The sequence below is a fragment of the Callospermophilus lateralis genome, chromosome 9 (genome assembly GCF_048772815.1).
Source record: "Callospermophilus lateralis isolate mCalLat2 chromosome 9, mCalLat2.hap1, whole genome shotgun sequence".
Taxonomy (NCBI): Eukaryota; Metazoa; Chordata; class Mammalia; order Rodentia; family Sciuridae; genus Callospermophilus; species Callospermophilus lateralis.
This window is the reverse complement of record NC_135313.1, coordinates 34,480,155-34,500,220: the sequence shown is the minus strand read 5'-3', so window position 1 is coordinate 34,500,220 and position 20,066 is coordinate 34,480,155. Positions and strand designations below refer to the sequence as shown.

The 20,066-nt window shown below is 39.4% G+C and overlaps 1 protein-coding gene across 1 annotated transcript in view; it reads left to right on the top strand.

Annotated features, from left to right (window-relative positions):
- The window catches only part of Aox1 (aldehyde oxidase 1), a 69,436-nt gene that overhangs the window by 17,517 nt on the left and 31,853 nt on the right, over positions 1-20,066 (top strand). Inside the window, exons 8-19 of the mRNA XM_076865610.2 lie at positions 651-731; positions 1,293-1,437; positions 2,258-2,350; positions 3,288-3,439; positions 3,612-3,705; positions 5,108-5,217; positions 6,039-6,223; positions 7,265-7,427; positions 9,294-9,386; positions 14,301-14,470; positions 14,816-14,930; positions 17,285-17,407. Of these exons, the coding sequence (XP_076721725.1) occupies positions 651-731; positions 1,293-1,437; positions 2,258-2,350; positions 3,288-3,439; positions 3,612-3,705; positions 5,108-5,217; positions 6,039-6,223; positions 7,265-7,427; positions 9,294-9,386; positions 14,301-14,470; positions 14,816-14,930; positions 17,285-17,407 (1,524 nt within the window). The remainder of the gene's footprint in view (positions 1-650; positions 732-1,292; positions 1,438-2,257; positions 2,351-3,287; positions 3,440-3,611; positions 3,706-5,107; positions 5,218-6,038; positions 6,224-7,264; positions 7,428-9,293; positions 9,387-14,300; positions 14,471-14,815; positions 14,931-17,284; positions 17,408-20,066) is intronic.

The following is a 20,066-nucleotide window of genomic DNA, read 5'->3' as shown; positions in this document are numbered from 1 at the left end:
GAATATGCTCTAATTGTTCAATAGTCAGTGAGATAATTATGGTTGACAGCAATTAATTGAATATTTCAAAATAGCCAGTAGGGATTATTTTGAATGTCCTCAACACAAATAAGTGATAAATATCTGAGGTGATAGGTATGTCAGTTATCCTGCAGTTTCAAACTATATGCCATTCTGAGTAGTGTGATGAAATCTCATACTGTCCTCCTTTATTTTACCCAGAATATGAACCTTCCCTTTGTCCAATGTATTCCACTTTATATATGCTACCCACCTATTTGTCATTTATTTAGCAGTCATCTTAGTTATCAAGTCATCTGTCAAAGTACTGCACTGCTTGTGTTCAAGTAACCCTTCTTTTATTTAATAAGGGCTCCAAAGCACAAGAGTAGTGATGCTGGTAATTTAGATACACCAAATGGTAACTATAAAGTACTTCCTTCAAGTGAAAAGGTGAAAGTTCTCAACAAAATAAGGAAAGAAAGTTGTATGCTGCGATTGCTAAGATTTATAGTAAGAAGGAATAGAGTTAGACAGCATATATAAGGTTCAATATGATCCACAGTTTCCAGAAGCCATTGGGGGTCTTGGGACATATCCCCCTAGAAAAGTGGGAACTACTGTAACCTCCGGTACTTTTTCTCTTTAAGACAAATTCAAAACTCTTCTCAGAAGAGGAGTTCCTGCCATTGGATCCAACCCAAGAGCTGATATTTCCTCCAGAGCTAATGGTAAGATAGGTAATGTTGTGTCTAGAGGGTTGATTTATAGAGGAATTCTGGATTCTTTCAGAAGCTGACTAGCAAATCGGTAACACCTTTTTGTCATCCTTATCTCAAGGTCTAAAAAGTGTGGACCAAGGAAGAGGTGGGGGAATGAGGGTGGAGTCACCAGGAGGGGATCATTTGACTGAAAGAAGGAACTGGTGGTATCTGTAAAAAGCCATGCAGTCACAATGCCTGTAAATGTAGACATGTTTTCTGCTTCCAGTTTTGCTGTAGTTCATTCTTCCATAGGATGATTTGACAAAATTCAGCATGCTTAAACATTAAAATGAATTTCTTTGAGATATAAGAGCACCAAAGGGATTTACATGGAGAGCCTCTAAAAGGAGAAAAATACTGTCATATTTTTATCTCGAACTCTGATTCCTTGTAAAGCTCCACTTTTTAGGTCATTTATTTTGTTTTTCAGAAAATCTGTATTTCTTTTCTTTGTTCCTACAATGATAAAGCAAAAATGGATGGAAATGTTGTCATATGTATCTTGAATCCCCATTGCTTTTTCAATAGATAATGGCTGAGAAACAACCCCCCAAAACCAGGGTTTTTCATGGTGATAGAATGACATGGATTTCCCCGGTGACCCTGAGGGAACTTCTGGAAGCTAAATTCAAGTATCCCCAGGCCCCTATTGTCATGGGGAACACCTCTGTGGGTATGTAGACACCCAGGGACTTCTTGTGGGAAATCAAGGAAAAGGACTTAGAGGGAAAACAGCCTCATATATGTGTGTTCTTAGATAAAATAATCTGGAATAGCATTTTTAATCCTTTGGACTCAACTTCCTCATCATTGCTTAAGAGATTTTTTTAAATATTTTTTAGGTGTCAATGGATCTTTATTTATTTAGATGCGGTGATGAGAATTGAACCCAGTGCCTCACACATGCTAGCCAAGCGCTCTACCACTGAGCCACACCCCCAGCCCCTTAAGAGACTTTTTATCACGGAAGAAGTAAATCCCTGTGTCCTTCAGTGCCCAGAGTTGTGCCTCACAAGCTAGCTCTGTAGCAAGCCAGCAGCAGAGGGGCTGAGGATGGCTGTCTTTCCATTGGGAATTAATCTGAGCCTCATCTTGAAGCTTCTCTCTCTGTTCCTTCTCTGGGTGGTGTCTCAATGAAGATAATATGTTTTACTGATGCTACAGTTTCAGGGGCTTCTGTGGTAGCAAATGTAGGTTCAGTTTGCCCCATTCATTAAGAACACGCCCTCACCCCCACCCCAGAGTCTTTCCAACGAGAATTCTGAGCATGCCATAAAGCCCAAGTTTTAGGGTTGATAATTCCAAAGAGTCTTCCAATTTTAATGAAAATATATCCAGCCGTTTTCTCTGGGTCTGGGTTGACAATAACTAGACCAGTAGATATATAACTTTAATATGTTTAAAGTCATCATTTTGATTGTAATTTCAAAATAAAAGGACAGTTAGCCCCCATTTATTCTAATCTTCTTGGTTTTTTCCCCCTAATTCTTTAGGGCCTGAAATGAAATTTAAAGGTGTCTTCCACCCAGTTATAATTTCTCCTGATAGAATTAAAGAACTAAATATTGTGAATCATTCATGCAATGGTAAGTTCTTAAGGCCTTTGCTCTCTTAGTTAAGACACATTAATCAACTTAGTTGTTATTGCAAACAAGCAGACAGAATTTTTCCTAATTATAATATGCACAGAAATTCTCTTCTAAGAATGATAATGAGAGGGGCTTTAGGAAGAATTCTCTAAAGTTATACCAGATATTAATTGTCTGAATAGTCAGATGTTTTTACTGAAGAACTTTCCTTGTCTGCAACACCAGAGAAGGTAAGAATTACTCAATGAGGGTCCTTGGCTAAGTACTGAACAGAAGAGAAAGGTGAAAAGCATACAACCTCTGCTCTCCAGAAGCAGGCAAAGCAAGTTTATGTTTTAAGCAGCTTATACACTGGCCTCTCCATTCCTGAAAGGAAGTTGATTTAATGGCAATGATGAGAAGCAACATGAGTGTGGGTTTGAAATACAGTCTCTGGAATATAATTATTTACTATGGCAATTAATACATCATAAATTTGTTCAGATTTGTGGAGATTAAGCATGATAGTGAGTAGTGCTTGATATAGTGGGTGTTCAAAGAATTTAGCCTTCATCATCTCCACAGTCAATTCCATCACCACTACCACCTCCATCATCCCACCACCTCTACAACCACCATGACCTTCCCACCCATCACCATCTCTACCTCTACCACTGTCATCACCATCATCACCACCACCACCTCCACTGCCGTCACTGCCTCTACCATCATCACCCCCACCCACCATCACCACTACCTCTACTGCCATCATCACCATCATCGCCCCACCACTCCCACCATCACCACCTCTACCACCACCCTCACAACCACCACCACATATAAATAGGACAGCATGTGTCTACTGTAAAGATTCCTTGTCTGTAGCTTTGGTCCAGTGGACATTTTCAGGTAAGAAGTGATCACATGGCATTATTTATGCATGACCTTATTTTAGGACTGACCCTGGGTGCTGGCCTCAGCCTGGCTCAGGTGAAGGACATCCTGGCTGATATGGTCCAGAAGCTCCCAGAAGAGAACACTAAGACGTACCATGCTCTCTTGAAGCATCTGAGAACCCTGGCTGGGTCCCAGATCAGGAACATGGCTGTATGTATTTGATGGCAATAAACTCTGGTGGATGACTGTTCCCTCAGGAAACATTCTTGTTCTTTAAGGACAAACAAAAAGAATAGTTCTCCAAAGTTTGTTTAATCCTTATTTTAGTGCTCATGTTTTTATAATTATAAAACTAAAGTAAAAATAACATTATTTTTAAAAGTCTTTAGGGGGCCACATTGTGAGCAGGCATCTAGATTCAGATCTGAATCCCCTCCTGGCTGTGGGTAACTGTACCCTTAACCTGCTGTCCAAAGGTAAGTGACAGCTCCTAGTTGGAGATTGTTAAATCTGCTCCTCTGACCCCTCTTTCTCTCTGGGGAGGCAGAAAGTCCAATTCTGGAAATGACTCTTTCTTATAATGTTAATGCTTCTGTCTGTCTTTCTGGAGGCTGGAAAGATGGTCAGTCTTGTCTTAATCTCACACTCCCAACCTCATCTGCTTCTTTTAGAGATCCTGTGATAGATATTTTCAAATACTGACCACCCTATAGTGAACATGCTTGTGTTGGTTAATGTCCTAATGTGATTTGATTATTGGAAAGAACTATAAACCATTGAGAACTCTTGGACCCTATTATTGGAGAGATCCCTCAAGGGTACGGGAGTGTGTGGCATCCACATCATGTTTTGGGCTCCTACTTAATTTGTTCTTGATAGATGCCTACAGGTCTTTTCTAGCCAACCAATGGCTGGGCCTCATTCTGAATTTATTTATTTGATTTTTGAAACTAAGTCCAGGAGTTTTATTTCTCTTTTTTATTTGTTTTTTTTTAGTTATGCATGACAGTAGAGTCTATTTTGACATATTTATACAGACATGGCGTATACCTTATTCTAATTAGGATCAGAGTCTTGTGGATATACATGATATTGTGCTTCACTTGTGAAGTTTATTTCTCTTATTCCAATTTGAGCAACAATTATTAAAAAGTTCTAATTGATCCTTTATATATCTAGAGGTATTTTCTCTTAAAAATATGAGCTTTCTGTTACCTGCATTGTGAAATGCTTACTCCTCATATCCTCTAACCTATTAAATTATCTTAAGAAGGTTTGAATTCAGAATTTTCAATTTAGGTAATATCACTTTAAAAAGTCATACCATGAGAAGCAGGTTTTGTCATGGGACTACATCCATCAAAAGTTCCTTAGTTTTTATCCCCAGGTCATGTTTTAATGTGGCTTTAAACTGTTCCATCTCCCAATATTTTGATTAAAGAACAGAATTTTTATAAGTGCTGGGAAAAGGTACAAAAAACTAAGACAACACCTCACTGGTATATGAACTAATTAAAGGGAATTATAAAATCCACCACTGAACCTAGTAGGGTTGCTAGTTATAAACTGTAACTGTTTATCTACTTCCTATTGGTGAAGCTCAAGCTGAATCATGTCCTTCAGGAAGAGGACTGCTAAGGTCCTGTCCTACTCTAAATTCTGAGCTGCTCTTTACCAGATATTTCTACCTGTAAGCAAGCAGAGAAGGCAAAAATGGTGGGGAATAGGCTGGAAGGAGGGCTGCAAGATGCCCACAAAGGGTAAGAGATTTGGGAGCATAGTCAGTTTCCCCAGGTATATGGTAGAATTATTCCCCAAGTTCTGTGACTTTATTCAATAGGCTGGAGATTTCAGGGCAAGTGTCATTTCTTTCCACAGAAGGAAAACGACAGATTCCTTTAAATGAGAAGTTTCTCAGCAAGGACCCCAGTGCAGATCTTAAGCCTCAAGAAATCTTGATCTCAGTGAACATCCCTTACTCCAGCAAGGTGAGAAGGTCCTTCTTTCATTGCCTTAGTGTTGCCTGTGAGCCCACAGTGGTTTATTCCAGCATAGGGTGGGCCAAGTAAAAACATTGAGTGTTGATAGGGAAGATAAAAATCAACTTCAGAAAATGGCATGAGGTCTTTATCTTACAGGACCTGTGAACAGTTCCTTTTGCTCCTAACATTTAAAAAATATATATATATTTTTTTGTCCCATAAGACTTTTCCCCTAAATGAAACACAAAGAATATACCTCTGCTTGTGTGTTGGGGTTTGAAAGAGGCTAAAAGATATATTTGCAGTAGAATAAGGAAAAAGCAAGGACTTTGGAGACAGATGGACTCAGATTTCAGACCTGGTTTCAAGACCCGAACTAATTACTGAATCGCCTTGAGCCTTAGATTCCTCATCTGCAAAATGGGAAAGATTACACCTGTCTCAGAGGATATATTAGTTTGCTGGACTGTGATAACAAAGAACCACACACTGAGCATATGTTACAACATAGATTTATTTTCTACAAATGTCAGAGGCTAGAAGTCTTCTATCAAGGCATCAGCAAGGTTCATTTCTTCTAAGACCTCAGACCTGGGCTTTAAATTGCTTTCTTCTCTTTCTGTTTTTGCAAGGTCTTCCCTCTTTCATTCGTATGTGCAAAATTTCTCTTCTCAAAGGACACTTCAACATGTGAATTTGGGGTGGACATAATTCTGCCCATAAAAGAGGATGTGACAAGGATCAGATAAGGCAACATACACATACTTCCTCCTGGTATAGATCGTTTTCAGTATGTTTCTACATGTGCCATTTAACTTTTCTTTCAGTGGGAATTTGTGTCAGCCTTCCGACAGGCCCAGAGGCAGCAGAATGCACTGGCAATAGTCAATTCAGGAATGAGGGTCCTTTTTGGAGAAGGGGATGGCATTATCAGAGAGCTATCCATTCTGTATGGGGGTGTTGGTCCAACCATCATCAGTGCCAAGAATTCCTGCCAGAAACTCATCGGCAGGTAAGGCATCATGTCCTTAGACCCCAAGTAACAGAGCAGCCCAATCTATGGGGAGAAGTAATTGTGAGAAGAAAAATGCTTAGTACCTTTCTATTTTATGGCAGGGAATTCCAATAATACTTCATGATTATTTCCATGTCTTGTTTTTAGTGAATTCTCAAGTAGGTATGATGGAGAGAGAGTCATGATGGAGAGGGAGGGAGAGAGGGAGGGATGAAGGGAGAGAGAATGCCAATATTCTTATAGTACATGTACATTCTTTATTGTAGGGGATCATTTACCATGATGAGAAATAGATTATGTGAATTTGTTCTAAAATTAATTCCTAAATGTATTTGCTTACCTGAATTCTTATATTTACAGGTAACATTAATAGCTAGGGGCTGGGGATGTGGCTCAAGCGGTAGCGCGCCCGCCAGGCATGCGTGCGGCCCGGGTTCGATCCTCAGCACCACATACAAACAAAGATGTTGTGTCCGCCGAAAACTAAAAAATAAATATTAAAAAAATTCTCTCTTTCTCTCTCTCTCTCTCTTAAAAAAACATTAATAGCTAATATTTCTTGAGCATTTACTAGGTAAACTAATAGAGAATAGTGGTTAAAACATGAGCTTTAAACTATTGGTGGGCCAGACTGCCTAATCCAACTCTCAGCTCAGCCCCCCACGACTACACGATCTCAGTCATCATTTTTTGGGGGGTGGGTATTCGGGATTGAACTCAGGGGCACTCGACCATTGAGACACATCCCTAGCCTATTGTTTGTATTTTATTTAGAGATAGGCTCTCACTGAGTTGCTAAGCATCTCACTTTTACTGAGGCTGGCTTTGAACTCCCGATCCTCCTGCCTCCATTTCCCAAGCTGCTGGGATTACAGGCATGCGCCACGACACCCGGCTCAGTCATCTTACTTAACTTTATGGTACCTCAGTTTCCTTATCTATCAAAGACAGATAATCATACCCACTTCATAGGAAAGTTGAGATGATTAAACAAAAGAATGTATATACAGTACTTAAAGCAGAAGTTGCTTCTCCCAGGCCATGGAGTGAAGAGATGCTGGATACAGCTTGCAGGCTCATTTTGGAGGAAGTGTCCCTTCCGGGCTCAGCTCCAGGTGGGAAGGTGGAGTTCAAAAGGACCCTCATCATCAGCTTCCTCTTCAAGTTCTACCTGGAAGTTTTACAGATTTTGAAGAGGATGGTAAGTGGAACCGGTCATGTATTAGCTTTCCCAAGACTGGGCACTTTGAGGGGCACCCAAATGCTCTGTTGAGTAGAATATAAAGAAGACCCAAATCAGAAATGCCAGGACTTACTGGGTTTCCATGGGGCTGTCTGTGGATGGGTGTGAGTTTGGGGAAGAACTGCAGGTGGAACACAGTGTTGTGCAGGATTCTATTTAACACCACTTAGTTATTTTGTCTCTGACCTGTTGTTTTTCTAGATAATGTTTAGAAAACTGGCTAGTGATTTGAATACATTTTCTTCCACTTATTGAAGCTCACCCATGTTTGGTTTTCTTTTCTGGGCTCAGCTCTATTTTTCTCACCCATATGGTGATGGTGGCAGCCACTGTCCAAGATTATTGTGAAATGGGTCATCATAGAAAAATGGCTTATATGATCCTTGGTGCTTCAGAGGAACCACTTAGTGGTGGTCCTGATGATAGTGGTGAGAATCCTAGTGTTCTCTTGCCTGGTCTTCCTTGTGAGAGTTAGTTGCAAGACTGTTGGCTAGGGAGGACACAATTGAAAATAAATTCTCTGAATAAATTCATTAGACCCCAAGGAAACTTGAACCTTATTGGCCTCCCTTAACCCCGTGCTACAGCCAGCCTTAGAGATGAGACTGGAAGCTATTACTATTCTTGTGGTATGGAAATCAGTGTGTTCACCTTAAATAACAGACACAAAGTCCTCTCTTATCATTGCTTTTGAAAGTACCTTCTTATTATGAATGGGAAAAACTAAAAACCAGAAAGTTTTTTATCAAAATTTTAAGAATGGAAGTCTGAAGTCGTATATAAATGAGATTTGGCACTAGATCATCAAAAGAGGGGAAAAATATAGCCAATTGTAGACTCCCTTAATTAAGAGAAAACTAATACAATTTCTTGGTGAATCAGTGATATAATTTAAAACTTCTGCCTTGTTGTAGTTTTATACCTTCCATCAATAACTTCCTTTCTTTAAAAATAATAGCCTTTATTAACTTTATTTTCTATTAAAATTATTTTAAGTTTTAAAAATTGACCATCAGATGTGTTGCTTAAAGTCTTGTGCAAAAACCCAAATGCCCCATTTCCTTCTGTTCCTAGGGGTGTTCTTTCTGGGACAGAAACTTGTCCTCCTGTGGAGTGGTAGCCAGGTTCTACCTCTGTACCCCTTTTCTGCCCACGTGGCTGGGTTTCATGATCTTTGCAATTGTATGCTTTGGCTCTGACTTTTTCCTGGCTTAAGTATTCTCTTTTATTTTATTTTATTTTATTTAGCTTCCTATCATATTGGTGTGTAAGTCCTCAAATAATTTAGGAAAGCGTGTAGAGAACAAGAAATGTAGAGATGGTGGAAGCCAGTGACCTACTACATTTACTGGGCTCTTTCTACTAGGTGAATGCATATGTACTTTCTAGGGTACACGTCCTTGAAGTCAGGGAGTTGCTTGTACAACTTAAGTATTGTTATTGTACAACTTAAGTATTGTTATACAGGGTTCAGTACTTAATAAATGTTAGACTTCAGAGTAGAAATACTTGCTAAGGCTTGGGGTAGTGGTACATGCCTGTAATTGAAGAGGTTCTAGAGGCTGAGGCAGGAGGATCATGAGTTTAAAGCCAGCCTCAGCAACTTAGTGAGGCCCTAAGCAACTCAGAAAGACCCTGTCTCTAAATAAAATATAAAAAGGGTGGGGGATGTGGCTCAGTGGTTGAGTGCCTCTGGGTTCAATCCTAAGTAAAAAAAAAGAAAAAAGAAAAAGATACTTGCTAAGAATAACACTAGCCTCCCTTCTAAAATCAATTTGGCACATTCAAGATCATTTAATTATCTCTCATGGTTCTCCTTTTCAGGACCCAGGTCACTATCCTAGCTTAGCAAACAACTACGAGAGTGCTTTAGAAGATCTTCATTCCAGACATCACTGGAGTACGTTACAGTACCAGGTTAGTGGCCTTTTATGTTTTCTTTTTAAATTCAGAGTCTGGGCTACAGCACACTGGGAGGTTCCCAGAGTCTCTCAGTGACTCTCAAGCTTCATAAGCCCAAGTGCCCCTTCTGGTGAACTCCCAGCCTCCTGCAGTACTAATTAAAAGCCCAGAACTGGGCCAGAGCTATAGCTCAGTGGTAGGGTGCTTGCCTAGCGTGCAAGCTCTGGGTTCAATTCCCAGTATTATGAAAAGAAAAAGAATTGTAAACCAATGAGGAAGAATCATTACTGAAAACAGATTTAGCAATGGTTATTTTAAAGAATAATGTGTTTCGATTTTCAAGGCCACACGTTTTGTACTGTGGCCTGTGCTGCTGACTTGAACGAGCTGCTAGCTTGCTGTGTGCTTTCTGCCCTTGGCTTTGTGGTTGTCAAAGCTCAATCAAAGCTGTGTTCCATGTCAGGACTGTGGGCTGCTCTGGTTTTATTCCAGAGGAACAGAAGACAGTCCTTGGAGGCTGGTGAAAATTCAATGACAATTTTTTATGAGAGCTACTGATTTGTTTTGTTCAAACGTGGAGATCCTTTGCTCCCCCAGTTCCTTCCACCTGTCCAAGTGATTTTTCTGTGAGTTCCATTTTAGAGTTGAATCACACAGGAGTTCTCAGAACTATTTTCAAGTTTTCTTAGTATTGGCTGACTGTATGGGGAAACAGAGCTACTCACTGCTTTCAAATGGAATTTTCTGCCATGACATCCTAAAAATATCACCAGAAGTCATTCTGTTGGTAAACTGGATAGAATCTGATGTGTTTTTCCTTGAAATTATTATCAAGAAATTTGACTTTGAGAGTTATATTAAGTTAAAAACAGGAAGAGTGTCTTTAAAACATCAGTTCAGTGAATCTGTTGTTGGATTCAGTTATAAAACTTATAGTATGTCATAACAAACACTGAAGTTGCTGTATACCCCTTGAGGTTTTAGGTTCAATATGTTCAAAAATTCAAATATGCCAAACAGTATTGGAAGTGAATATTTTGAAAGCTGAAAACTGCCATGTTCCCTGGTGTTCTGTAAAATATGGTATTCACAATCTTCAACTTATAAATACCCTAACATTGCCATGGCAATGGAATACATTTCAGCAAGAAACAAATTAGTGGGCATTCAAGCCATCCAAAGAAAATTGAAAATCTTCACATAGTGGATGATATTGAAGGAAGTTGTTATTATTGATTGCAAAACAAAGGTTTGGATGCAGTATATCTCCTACACAGTTGAGAGTTGGCTTTGGTTTTTCTATGTTTTATTTTTTCCCACACATGTGTGAACATTCATGCTGTTAGAGCAACTTCAGCCCTCATAATGAGCATTTTTTCTCCAAATCCATTTATTTGCATTGAAAGCATTTTGAAAGTGTTTATCAACTTTCCATTACTATAACAAACACCTGAAATAACCAACTTAAAAAGAGAAAAGTTTTGGCTTATAGTTTTGGAGGTTCCAGTTCATGATCAGGCAGACCCACTGCATTTAGATCTCTGGGAGGTGCCAGGGGGCAAAAGTAGAGTGCATAACACAAGGAAAACTGTTCAACTCCTATCCAACCTGCAAAAAAAGACAAAGAGGAAGAGACTAGTGTCCCACATCCCCTTTAAGGGCGCACCCCCAATGACCAAAAACCTCCTACTCGGGCCCTTCTCTTCAAGTTTCCCCTGCTTCTCAATCACCTCTATCACATAGGACTTTAGGGGACATTTCAGACCTAAACTACAGCATACAGCATGCAGCACCACCTTTCTCCAGTATATTCATCACAACTGATAGGAAAAAATTATAAACTCAGCTAAAATAATTTCATACTTGGTTACTCAGTAAGATAAAGATATATTTTGGAATTCTCCCTCGATCTTTTGGTAGTTTTTACACAGAACATTTTCAAAAGACTTTTTTAATGCTATGATGCTTTTTTTTTAAACCATAAAAAGTGTTAGTAATAGAAAGTTTCCAGAGTCTTTATAGATTCATATGAATGTGTTTCTTAGTGTCCAAACTTATGAATTGCCTAACATTTTACTTTTGGGAAGGAAAAAAAAAACTCTTAGGATTTAAAAAATGTAATTTTTCACTCAAATGTTGTGCAAGCTGAGAGCCCAATGTAGTATGATAACTCAGCACTTTGGGGGATATTTTACAGAGGAATCAATTCCTATTATCTGTACCATTTGGAAAAACATACCTGATAAAAGATTCACATTTTTTTTCTTTTGATTATCACCTCAGTTCCCTAAAGGAGAAGAAGAGAATTACTGAAAGGTTCTGGCCATAGGAAGGGAGCAATGAGCTCTATCAGTGGAATTGGGGTGTGTTGGGGCTTCTTCAAATCCCTGCTCATATCTGAACCACCATATGTAAAAATTTCTTTCATTTTCCTGTATTTCTCTGCATTCATAGACTGATTAAATAGTGCATGGTTCCAGTCCTAAATTACTTTTTTTTTTTTTTATAATTCTCTGCTTTCTAGCTTATGAATCAGGATGAACTCAACAAGATCCAAAAACACTTAGCCAGCATTCCTTTTTGGTGCTGTATATTATGGTCACTACAAATTGAAGTTTGCATTTAAGTAAAGTGAACATGGATATTAAAACAATAAATGCTATTGATCAGCTTTTATTCTATTGTAAAATAGTACATTTTTATAAAATAGAAATAAATTCAGTGCATCCTCTACACATCTTTTGCCAAGTCAGTTATAAAAAGCACTCCAATTTCTGCACAAATTTGGTTGACATTTCACTTCTTATTTACATTTTGAAAACAATTGGGTTATTTTCATTTTCTAGATGATCCACAACATGTTCCCAAATTATGCATACCACTCTCTCTTTCCCTTGTGATATTCTGGGCCTGTTATCTGCCTGGAGAATTTCTGATCTATCTTAAGCTGAAGTTTTCTTTCCTTGAGTACCTCCAGTGGGTGGACAGTAGGTGAGGACCACTCTTCTCTAATCCTGTGGGCGGGAGAGGGCTTTGGGGGAATTGTATATTTCATAGCTATCTTTACATAAAGTTCTCCATTGTAAACATGTCTCTCCTCCACTCATGGGATTTCTTCAGTTAATCCAAATTCAAAAAAGACAAGAAAGCCAGGTGTCTGCCTGAAAAGGAAACATGTTGGATCCACAGGATCTCAGACAACTTTCCCTTGGCTTCCATAGAACAAGAGCCCTGGGGCATTTTCATTGAACCAGGAATCACTTCAAACCAGGAAATTATGTACCTATAAATGAAACAGGACTTAGACATCTCATTCATTGCCAGTGTGTACTGAACAGATTTTCTCAAACTGCACATTCTGGTAATTGAGTACAAAAACACCTAGGTTTTCTTTCCCTCAGATGCCTTAAATTATACTAAGTTGGAAATAGGTCAGGTTGTAGAGTTTCTTTTTCCTCCCAGTCAAGGTTTTCAACCAGTATGTGTTCTGTTTGTGACTTCTCTCTTCCCACCTGCTGTATAATATAGCCCAATGCTATGGGTTTATCTCAAAAGAAGAATCCCTTCTTGATCCACAGTTCAGGGTGACCCTGTGAACTGCAGAATGGGGCAATGGATGGGACAGGAAGGGGAGATGTCCCTAACTTTGCCTACATCTCACTCTACTGACCTGACTGTGTGCCCCAAGGAAGCCTCTGGGGAACTTGGCCTCAGCTCAGCACCAAATACATTGAGTTATGGAAGAGGCTGCCCAATACTGCTTGCCAGTCAGCTCCTCAGCCACAGCCTTTACCCTGGTCTCTAAGCTCAGCCTAGATCACGTCTTGTAACCCCTTCTCCTCCTTTCTTCATACCTCCACTTCTCTTCCCAGTACCCGCCCAACTAGGACTGCTAACAGCTCTTTTATCTGAAATGTCAGGGGAGATGTCATGTTGCTTAGTTTCTGTTTTGATTGGTGCAACATCTTTAAGGTACTCACAGAACCAGGAGCAAGTCATTTTACTCGATGGCTCTCTAAAACAGAGTAACACCAGTCAATCACTCAAACACCAATGAATCACTTAGATTCAAGTCCATTGTCTATCTAAATTATCTAAATTAAGAGTATTACTGGTTATTTCTTAGAATTATTCACTCAAAATGGTGGTGGTGGTGGGGCTCTTCTGGTTAAAAACATACTCTCTTGAAAATAAACAAGGAGAGAAATGAATTACAGTAGATGGGGTAGAGAGAGAAGATGGGAGGGGAGGGGGGAGGGGGGATAGTTGAGGATAGGAAAGGTAGCAGAATACAACAGTCACTAATATGGCATTATGTAAAAATGTGGATGTGTAACCGATGTGATTCTGTAATCTGTATTTGGGGTAAAAATGGGAGTTCATAACCCACTTGAATCTAATGTATGAAATATGATATGTCAAGAGCTCTGTAATGTTTTGAACAACGAATAATAAAAAAAACATACTCTCAATGTTTTCTACAAAGATTGTCACCATATCATCACATTCTTGCAAAATATTACATGCATCATGTTCATATGTAAGTAGGAAGATAAATTTGATAATAAAATTTAAAGAAATACATGGACATTAGCAAAAGAACATAACTTTATATTATCAGGAAGAAAGATTTAAATTAATTTGCATATGCAAATAGAATTTCCATTAGAGATATCTGGCATCTATATTCAAAAAACGTGAAAACTCTAAAAACCACATGATGGCTACATATTCCAGTTTTCCTATCAAATTATTGTAATAGGCTTATTATTCCTGGTGTTATTGTGAATAGTGACTGTTTTCATTCCCTGAAGTGTTCTGGTTTGGGTGTGAACTATATTGTTACCCTCTTATAGGAAATGTACATAATATGATTATTGTTTTCTCTATAAAAATGTAAAAATTATATGTTGATTATTTATTAAACAGAATGTAGACCCAAAGCAGCTTCCGAGAGACCCGATTGGCCGTCCCGTCATGCATCTGTCTGGTATTAAGCATGCCACAGGGGAAGCCATCTACTGTGATGACATGCCTGCAGTGGACCGGGAACTGTTTTTGACTTTTGTAACTAGTTCAAGAGCCCATGCTAAGATTGTGTAAGTGGTCTTACTCAAAAGGCATTAATGATTGCCTTTTTGTCTAAATCAGTCACATTAATGGAGAGTTAATGGTATAAAGAGGGTAAGCTATTTGTTGGTGATGTCCATTGTAGACTGGAGACACAGTGGGATTGAAATTTAGTATTTACTACAAATTTTCCCCCCATGTAATAACTTCTGTGTCTCCCAAATTCTTTCTGATTGTCTAGCAGAGAATTATGGGAGTAGTTCTTTAACATATTTTTACCTCTCTCATACCTTATTTTCAAATTAACCACATTCTCAAGGATCTGTGGGGTGTGTGGCTGCTCTGAGGAGCCTGTGGTGTGTGTTGTCATCTAGGTCTATTGATCTATCAGAAGCTCTCAGCCTGCCCGGTGTAGTGGACATTGTGACTGCGGATCATCTTCAAGACGTAAATTCCTTCTCCACAGAGACATTGCTGGCGACAGATGAGGTATTTATTTCACTTTTGCTTTCTGTTTGAAAAATGAAGTGCCTCAGTTCATGGAACTTCATATTTTCTTAAAGTTACCATCTAATTTGATATGTCATAAAAGTATTCAATATTCTTGAATGTTTATTATCAAATATAAGATATTTTTATCTTATAAATATATCTTATAGATATTGAATGCATTCAAATTTATTCATTTCCACATAAGAAGTTTACTAGTTATATGAAAGATACTTTGGTGTTTTATATTTTATAATAATTATATAGTATGCTGCTCACAGTATGAAAAAATAAATGAATAGAAGATTATGGCAAGGTTTACTTGCAAATCCCTGCCCCTAGCAAATCTCGTCATTACCCCAGTCCCACCATGTCCAAATTTTAAGTTTGAGTTCAAGTGGTATCGTAACTCTGAAGCCTTTTCTTATCCTTGAATTCAGAAGTTCTCTTTCCCTCTCTGAACTAATTCTGACTCATTCTGTCACACTACCATATATTCAGTGGTCATTTCTTAGGGATCTATTATATATGATCATCATAGCTGAACAAGACATGTGGTCCCTGCCCTCAGAGAGCTTCACGTCTGTCTTTAAGAAGAGGACTTTCAATGCACTTTTTTTTTTCTTGCATTAAGCTTATTTGTTTGTATATCTTATCTATTCCCCCTGCCTAATATAATTTCTTGAGTGAGGGGCCATCTGCATATTCTGTATAACAAGGTAAAAGAGTAAAAAAAAAAAAAACCGGTGAAAACACCATTGCCATTTGAAAGCTTTAACTTGGTCTACTGTATGTCAAGTTACTAGAAAATACAGCAAGGACAGTGGTTAGCAGGTTTTCTGCATAACTACTTCAGACTTCTCAGTTCAATAGTTACACAAAAGAGCTTCATCCTTTGAAATAGTCCCTAACTCTGGCTCTTGCTGGAAGATTTAGTGAATAAAAATGAAAGCTTGACGACCAGAAATCTGAACTCAAGGTTGAAACTCCCCTGAGGTAAGGTTGTATATTACTGGCAGGGGGCAGTGAGAATTATAGTCCGTGCATAAATGTTAACTAAACAAGCGGGATTTCCTGGCTGCACCTTAGAACCTGCTCTCTGAAGTGTGCTTATGCAGACTGTGAGCATCTTAGGGATTGATGTGCCAGGTCACAGGGGCAAAGCCGAGCATCTGTGGAGAGTAGTGCCATGTTGGAGGATTGCCTAGCTGGCCTCACTCCTTTTCTAACACTCATTTATGGCACTTTATGACTTTTAAACATCTTTTCACTGCAGACATTTTTGTAATCATGCACAAAATAGAGACTCCATAGAAGCATCCTCCAGCTTCAACAATCAACATGTTTCACTTCTCTCTCTTCTCTGCCCCCAATGAACCACACCCAACTATACACTAATGTTTTAAATACTATTGTGTGTGTGTGTGTGTGTGTGTGTGTGTGTGTATGTGTATGTGTGCGCGTGCTGCTGGAGATTGAACCCAAGCCTTCACACATGCTAGGCAACTTCTCTATCACTGACTAAGCTCTCCAACCCTGGTATCATTTTTTTCTGATAACATTTCTGTATTCACTGTGGAAGACACAATGGTCTAAAGTAGATTATTTTAAATGAATGTTTAAATTTGAGTGTGAACCATAGAATAAGGTGGGAGAGAGAACTCAAATCACCCAGTTCAGACTATTTTTACATGTTGTGAGCCTTAGTTATCTGCTCCTCTCACCCAAACCAGCTTTCTGTCCTGGTTCCTGTGTGAGCTCCCCAGTCCACCTACCCCATCTGCAGGTGACATGATATTGACTGCGGCCCCCGAGGGAAGGGATGCCCTGTGCTTGGTCATATCTTGGCAGTTGGGTCTTTCACATGTCTTCCTGAGAAGCCTGAGCTCCAGGACAGTTTGTAGGCAGTGACTTGTTCACCAGCAGTGTAGTGTAATCACATGAGAAGTCTCTTTCCCAAATCACCCCCTTTTGTAGATGAGCTACAAATTCTTGGTTCTCCCTGTCTTTGAAAACAGAAGGTTTCTTCTGCAGATTGGCCCTAAATGTGGTGGGACAGCCACAGGTCAATCATAGCTTGGTTCTCATAAGCCAGCTGGCCCTCAAGAAGCCCCCTTGACTGGGCTGGAGCCTGAGTCCGCTCAAGGCTGCATCACCCCTCCCCCTCTGCAGCTGCCTCTGCCCATGATACAGCACAGAGATGTACAGTGCTTTAGAATCAGCAGATTCTATAGGCATGGGCAGATGGAGAGGGGTCCTTTATTGTGCGTATCAAGCCTTGTGCTGTGGGGGGCGGGGGAGATAATGAATGAATACCTGCTCTCCTTGACATCAAAGGTCTTTCTGTGTCATAGGTATTTTGTGTGGGTCAGCTTGTCTGTGCCGTGATTGCAGATACTGAGATTCAGGCAAGACGAGCTGCTAAGCAAGTAAAGATTGTCTACCAAGACGTGGAGCCGGTGATCCTAACAATTGAGGTAATGAGTTTGAAGTGGTGCAGACAGCAGAATGGAAGAGCAGACATCAGAAGTATATCAGTTAAAAGTTAAAATGTTTTTGGTATAGTAACAGTAGAACCTGATTCAAAGTGACTTTCCAGAACTCAGGGACTCTATCAACTCAAACTAGATCAGTATGAGCAATTTCTCCAATTTATTTTTGCCTCTCAAGGGATGAGTATAGGCTCATCCCTTGTGCACACAGATGGCAGCTGGGAAACATGGGTTTCCTTGTTCATGTTCAATGATAAAAGGAATCCTATTGTCTCAGCATTCCAGGCACATCCTGAGACAACCCTAATTAGGCCTCTTGGATCACATGGTGAATTAATGACTGGTCAGAGAAATGTAGGAGCTGTTTGTTAACTCTGAAACTGAGGGTGGGGTCATATTTCTTGGTAATGCATGGGCTACAGAGGGAGTGCAGGAAACCTATACAGAAATCTGAGCATTGCTTGGAAAGGAGAAGGTGAGAAGAGTGCTAGATGGACAGCTAACAATGTCCAAGACTGTGGGTCTATCCTGTAGCTCTGATTCACCTCCTCTCAGGATCTGGACTGATTAGATCTTCTATGAAGCAAATATGGGAGATACTACTTTTAGATTCTTAAATGCATATCTTAAATGAATGTGGAAATAGATCATATAATGCCTACAGGAATTTTGGCAACTTGAACAAATTGGAGAGTTGCATTTTCTATTCTAATTTTAGACAGACATTGGAAATCTATAGAGGTGGTAAGAACCATCTCCATGAAATGGTAAGTGTTCTGAATATTCCATTGCTTCTTATAATAAGGAAAGCATGAAACCTCCTGAGTAGACTAGATTCAGTCCATGCAGGCTGCATGTACTCTTGGGAACACAGTGTTACCCTCCATATAATGAGCACATGGTTCTCTAGGTGACTAGCATGGTCTGAGATGGAAAGAGGAAATGACTTGGCCAAGGTGAGTGTCACCATGAGAACCTGACCTTGAGGATGTTTTCTGTCATGAGACTTTATGCCTAGGAACATGGCATTTGTTTCTGGAAATTTTACTTAGCATTTTAAAATTATATTAAAATAATGTCAAGAAGATAAAAACAGAAGTTTGTTTGAGTGAGGCCTTGCAGATGTCCCTGGCCAGTTTCAAATTCACACATTCTATTCCCTTCTCAGGCCCTATCATTCTTATGTTGCCTGATGTTCCTACTTACTTTATGTATTCCTTTCCCCAAATTTTGCTTTTGAGTTAGGATTACTTCTTAAGAAATTATTAACATAATACTCCATAAATATTTTTTTGTAATTCTTTTCCCAATACAAGTGACTGAGTATCCACCCTTCCCTTCCCCACATTCCAGCCAAATAAAAGTCCAATAAATAAATAGATACCCTCCTCCCCTGCATTCCCCACTTCAGCCAGTAGATACCTGATTGTCTGCCAGAGAATATCAGAATTATGGAAAAGAGTTACCTCCCAATTGGTCAGAGATAAAATTCTCCAAGGTCAGTCAACTGGATCAGAGTGTATTTAATCCAAGTTGATAATAGGAAGCTATGCCTAGCTCCCTACACATTAAAGTCCTGCTAACACTTTCCTAACCAATGAATATTCAGGAAATTGACTCAAAATTATTAAAAGAGCAAGGAGAAGTGAAGTTGAAAAAGCTTAAACTTTAAAAAATGGAGTTTATAAAAGGTAGCTTCTTTCTTCAACTTGGAATATCTGAATCTTTAATTAATAAGAAAAGCACTGGAGTGTGAATTAATTCCAGTAAGAAGTATGTTATCGAACAAAATAGGATAACAAGAAATATATCTATCACTAACACCAAAGTTGAACCTGGCTTATGTCTGGTTTTGGTAGTTTGAATTGGGAAACTCTATCAAAACTCTTGGATGCGGGGTGGTGGGGGGAAGCTGAGGATCATGTGAAAAAAATGTGCTCCCCACCAGAGTTTCTCCTTAAGCATCATCATCCACAGCTCCATCAGAGCTTCGAAGAGCTCTGCGTGTGGGGCATGGATCTAAGGTGGTTTTGTGCATGATTTCACTAAATGCTCACAGCAATCCTATGATGCCAAACAACTGCAGTGACCATACTGATGAGGAAACTCAAAGACAGTTACCCAGGGTCACATTGCTAACTGTAATAGCAATCAACAAACACTTTGTCCAACAGCCTGGACCCACTTTCTCAGTGGAGGAAATGACAGGATGACAAAAGAGCATCCCTATAAGGTGTGTGGACAGGACAGGTCCAGACAGATACTGATGGCTTGAGAGATCCAGAGTTAGGAGAACCCTCAACTGCCAGCAGGTAGGAATTTCATGGATGAACGATAATCCATGGTGGATCATGCTGGCAGGAACTCACATGGTCCATTCACCGACAAACACATGGATCACAGTAAGATAAATTCCCAGGGATAGGTAAGAAAACCCTCGTAACAAAAAACCAATCTAGGCTGTTGTAGCTACATTTTTATTTATGTGTACCACTGCACTCCTTCTCTGGGGACCAGGGAAGCCAGTGTGTAAGTGGATTGGTGGCACCAGGACAAGGCTGATAATAGAGATTTACTTCTAGGATTAGTGGTTCCAGGTGCTCCACTTCCCTCTACAAATGAAGTGCTTATGTCCCCAAAGGAG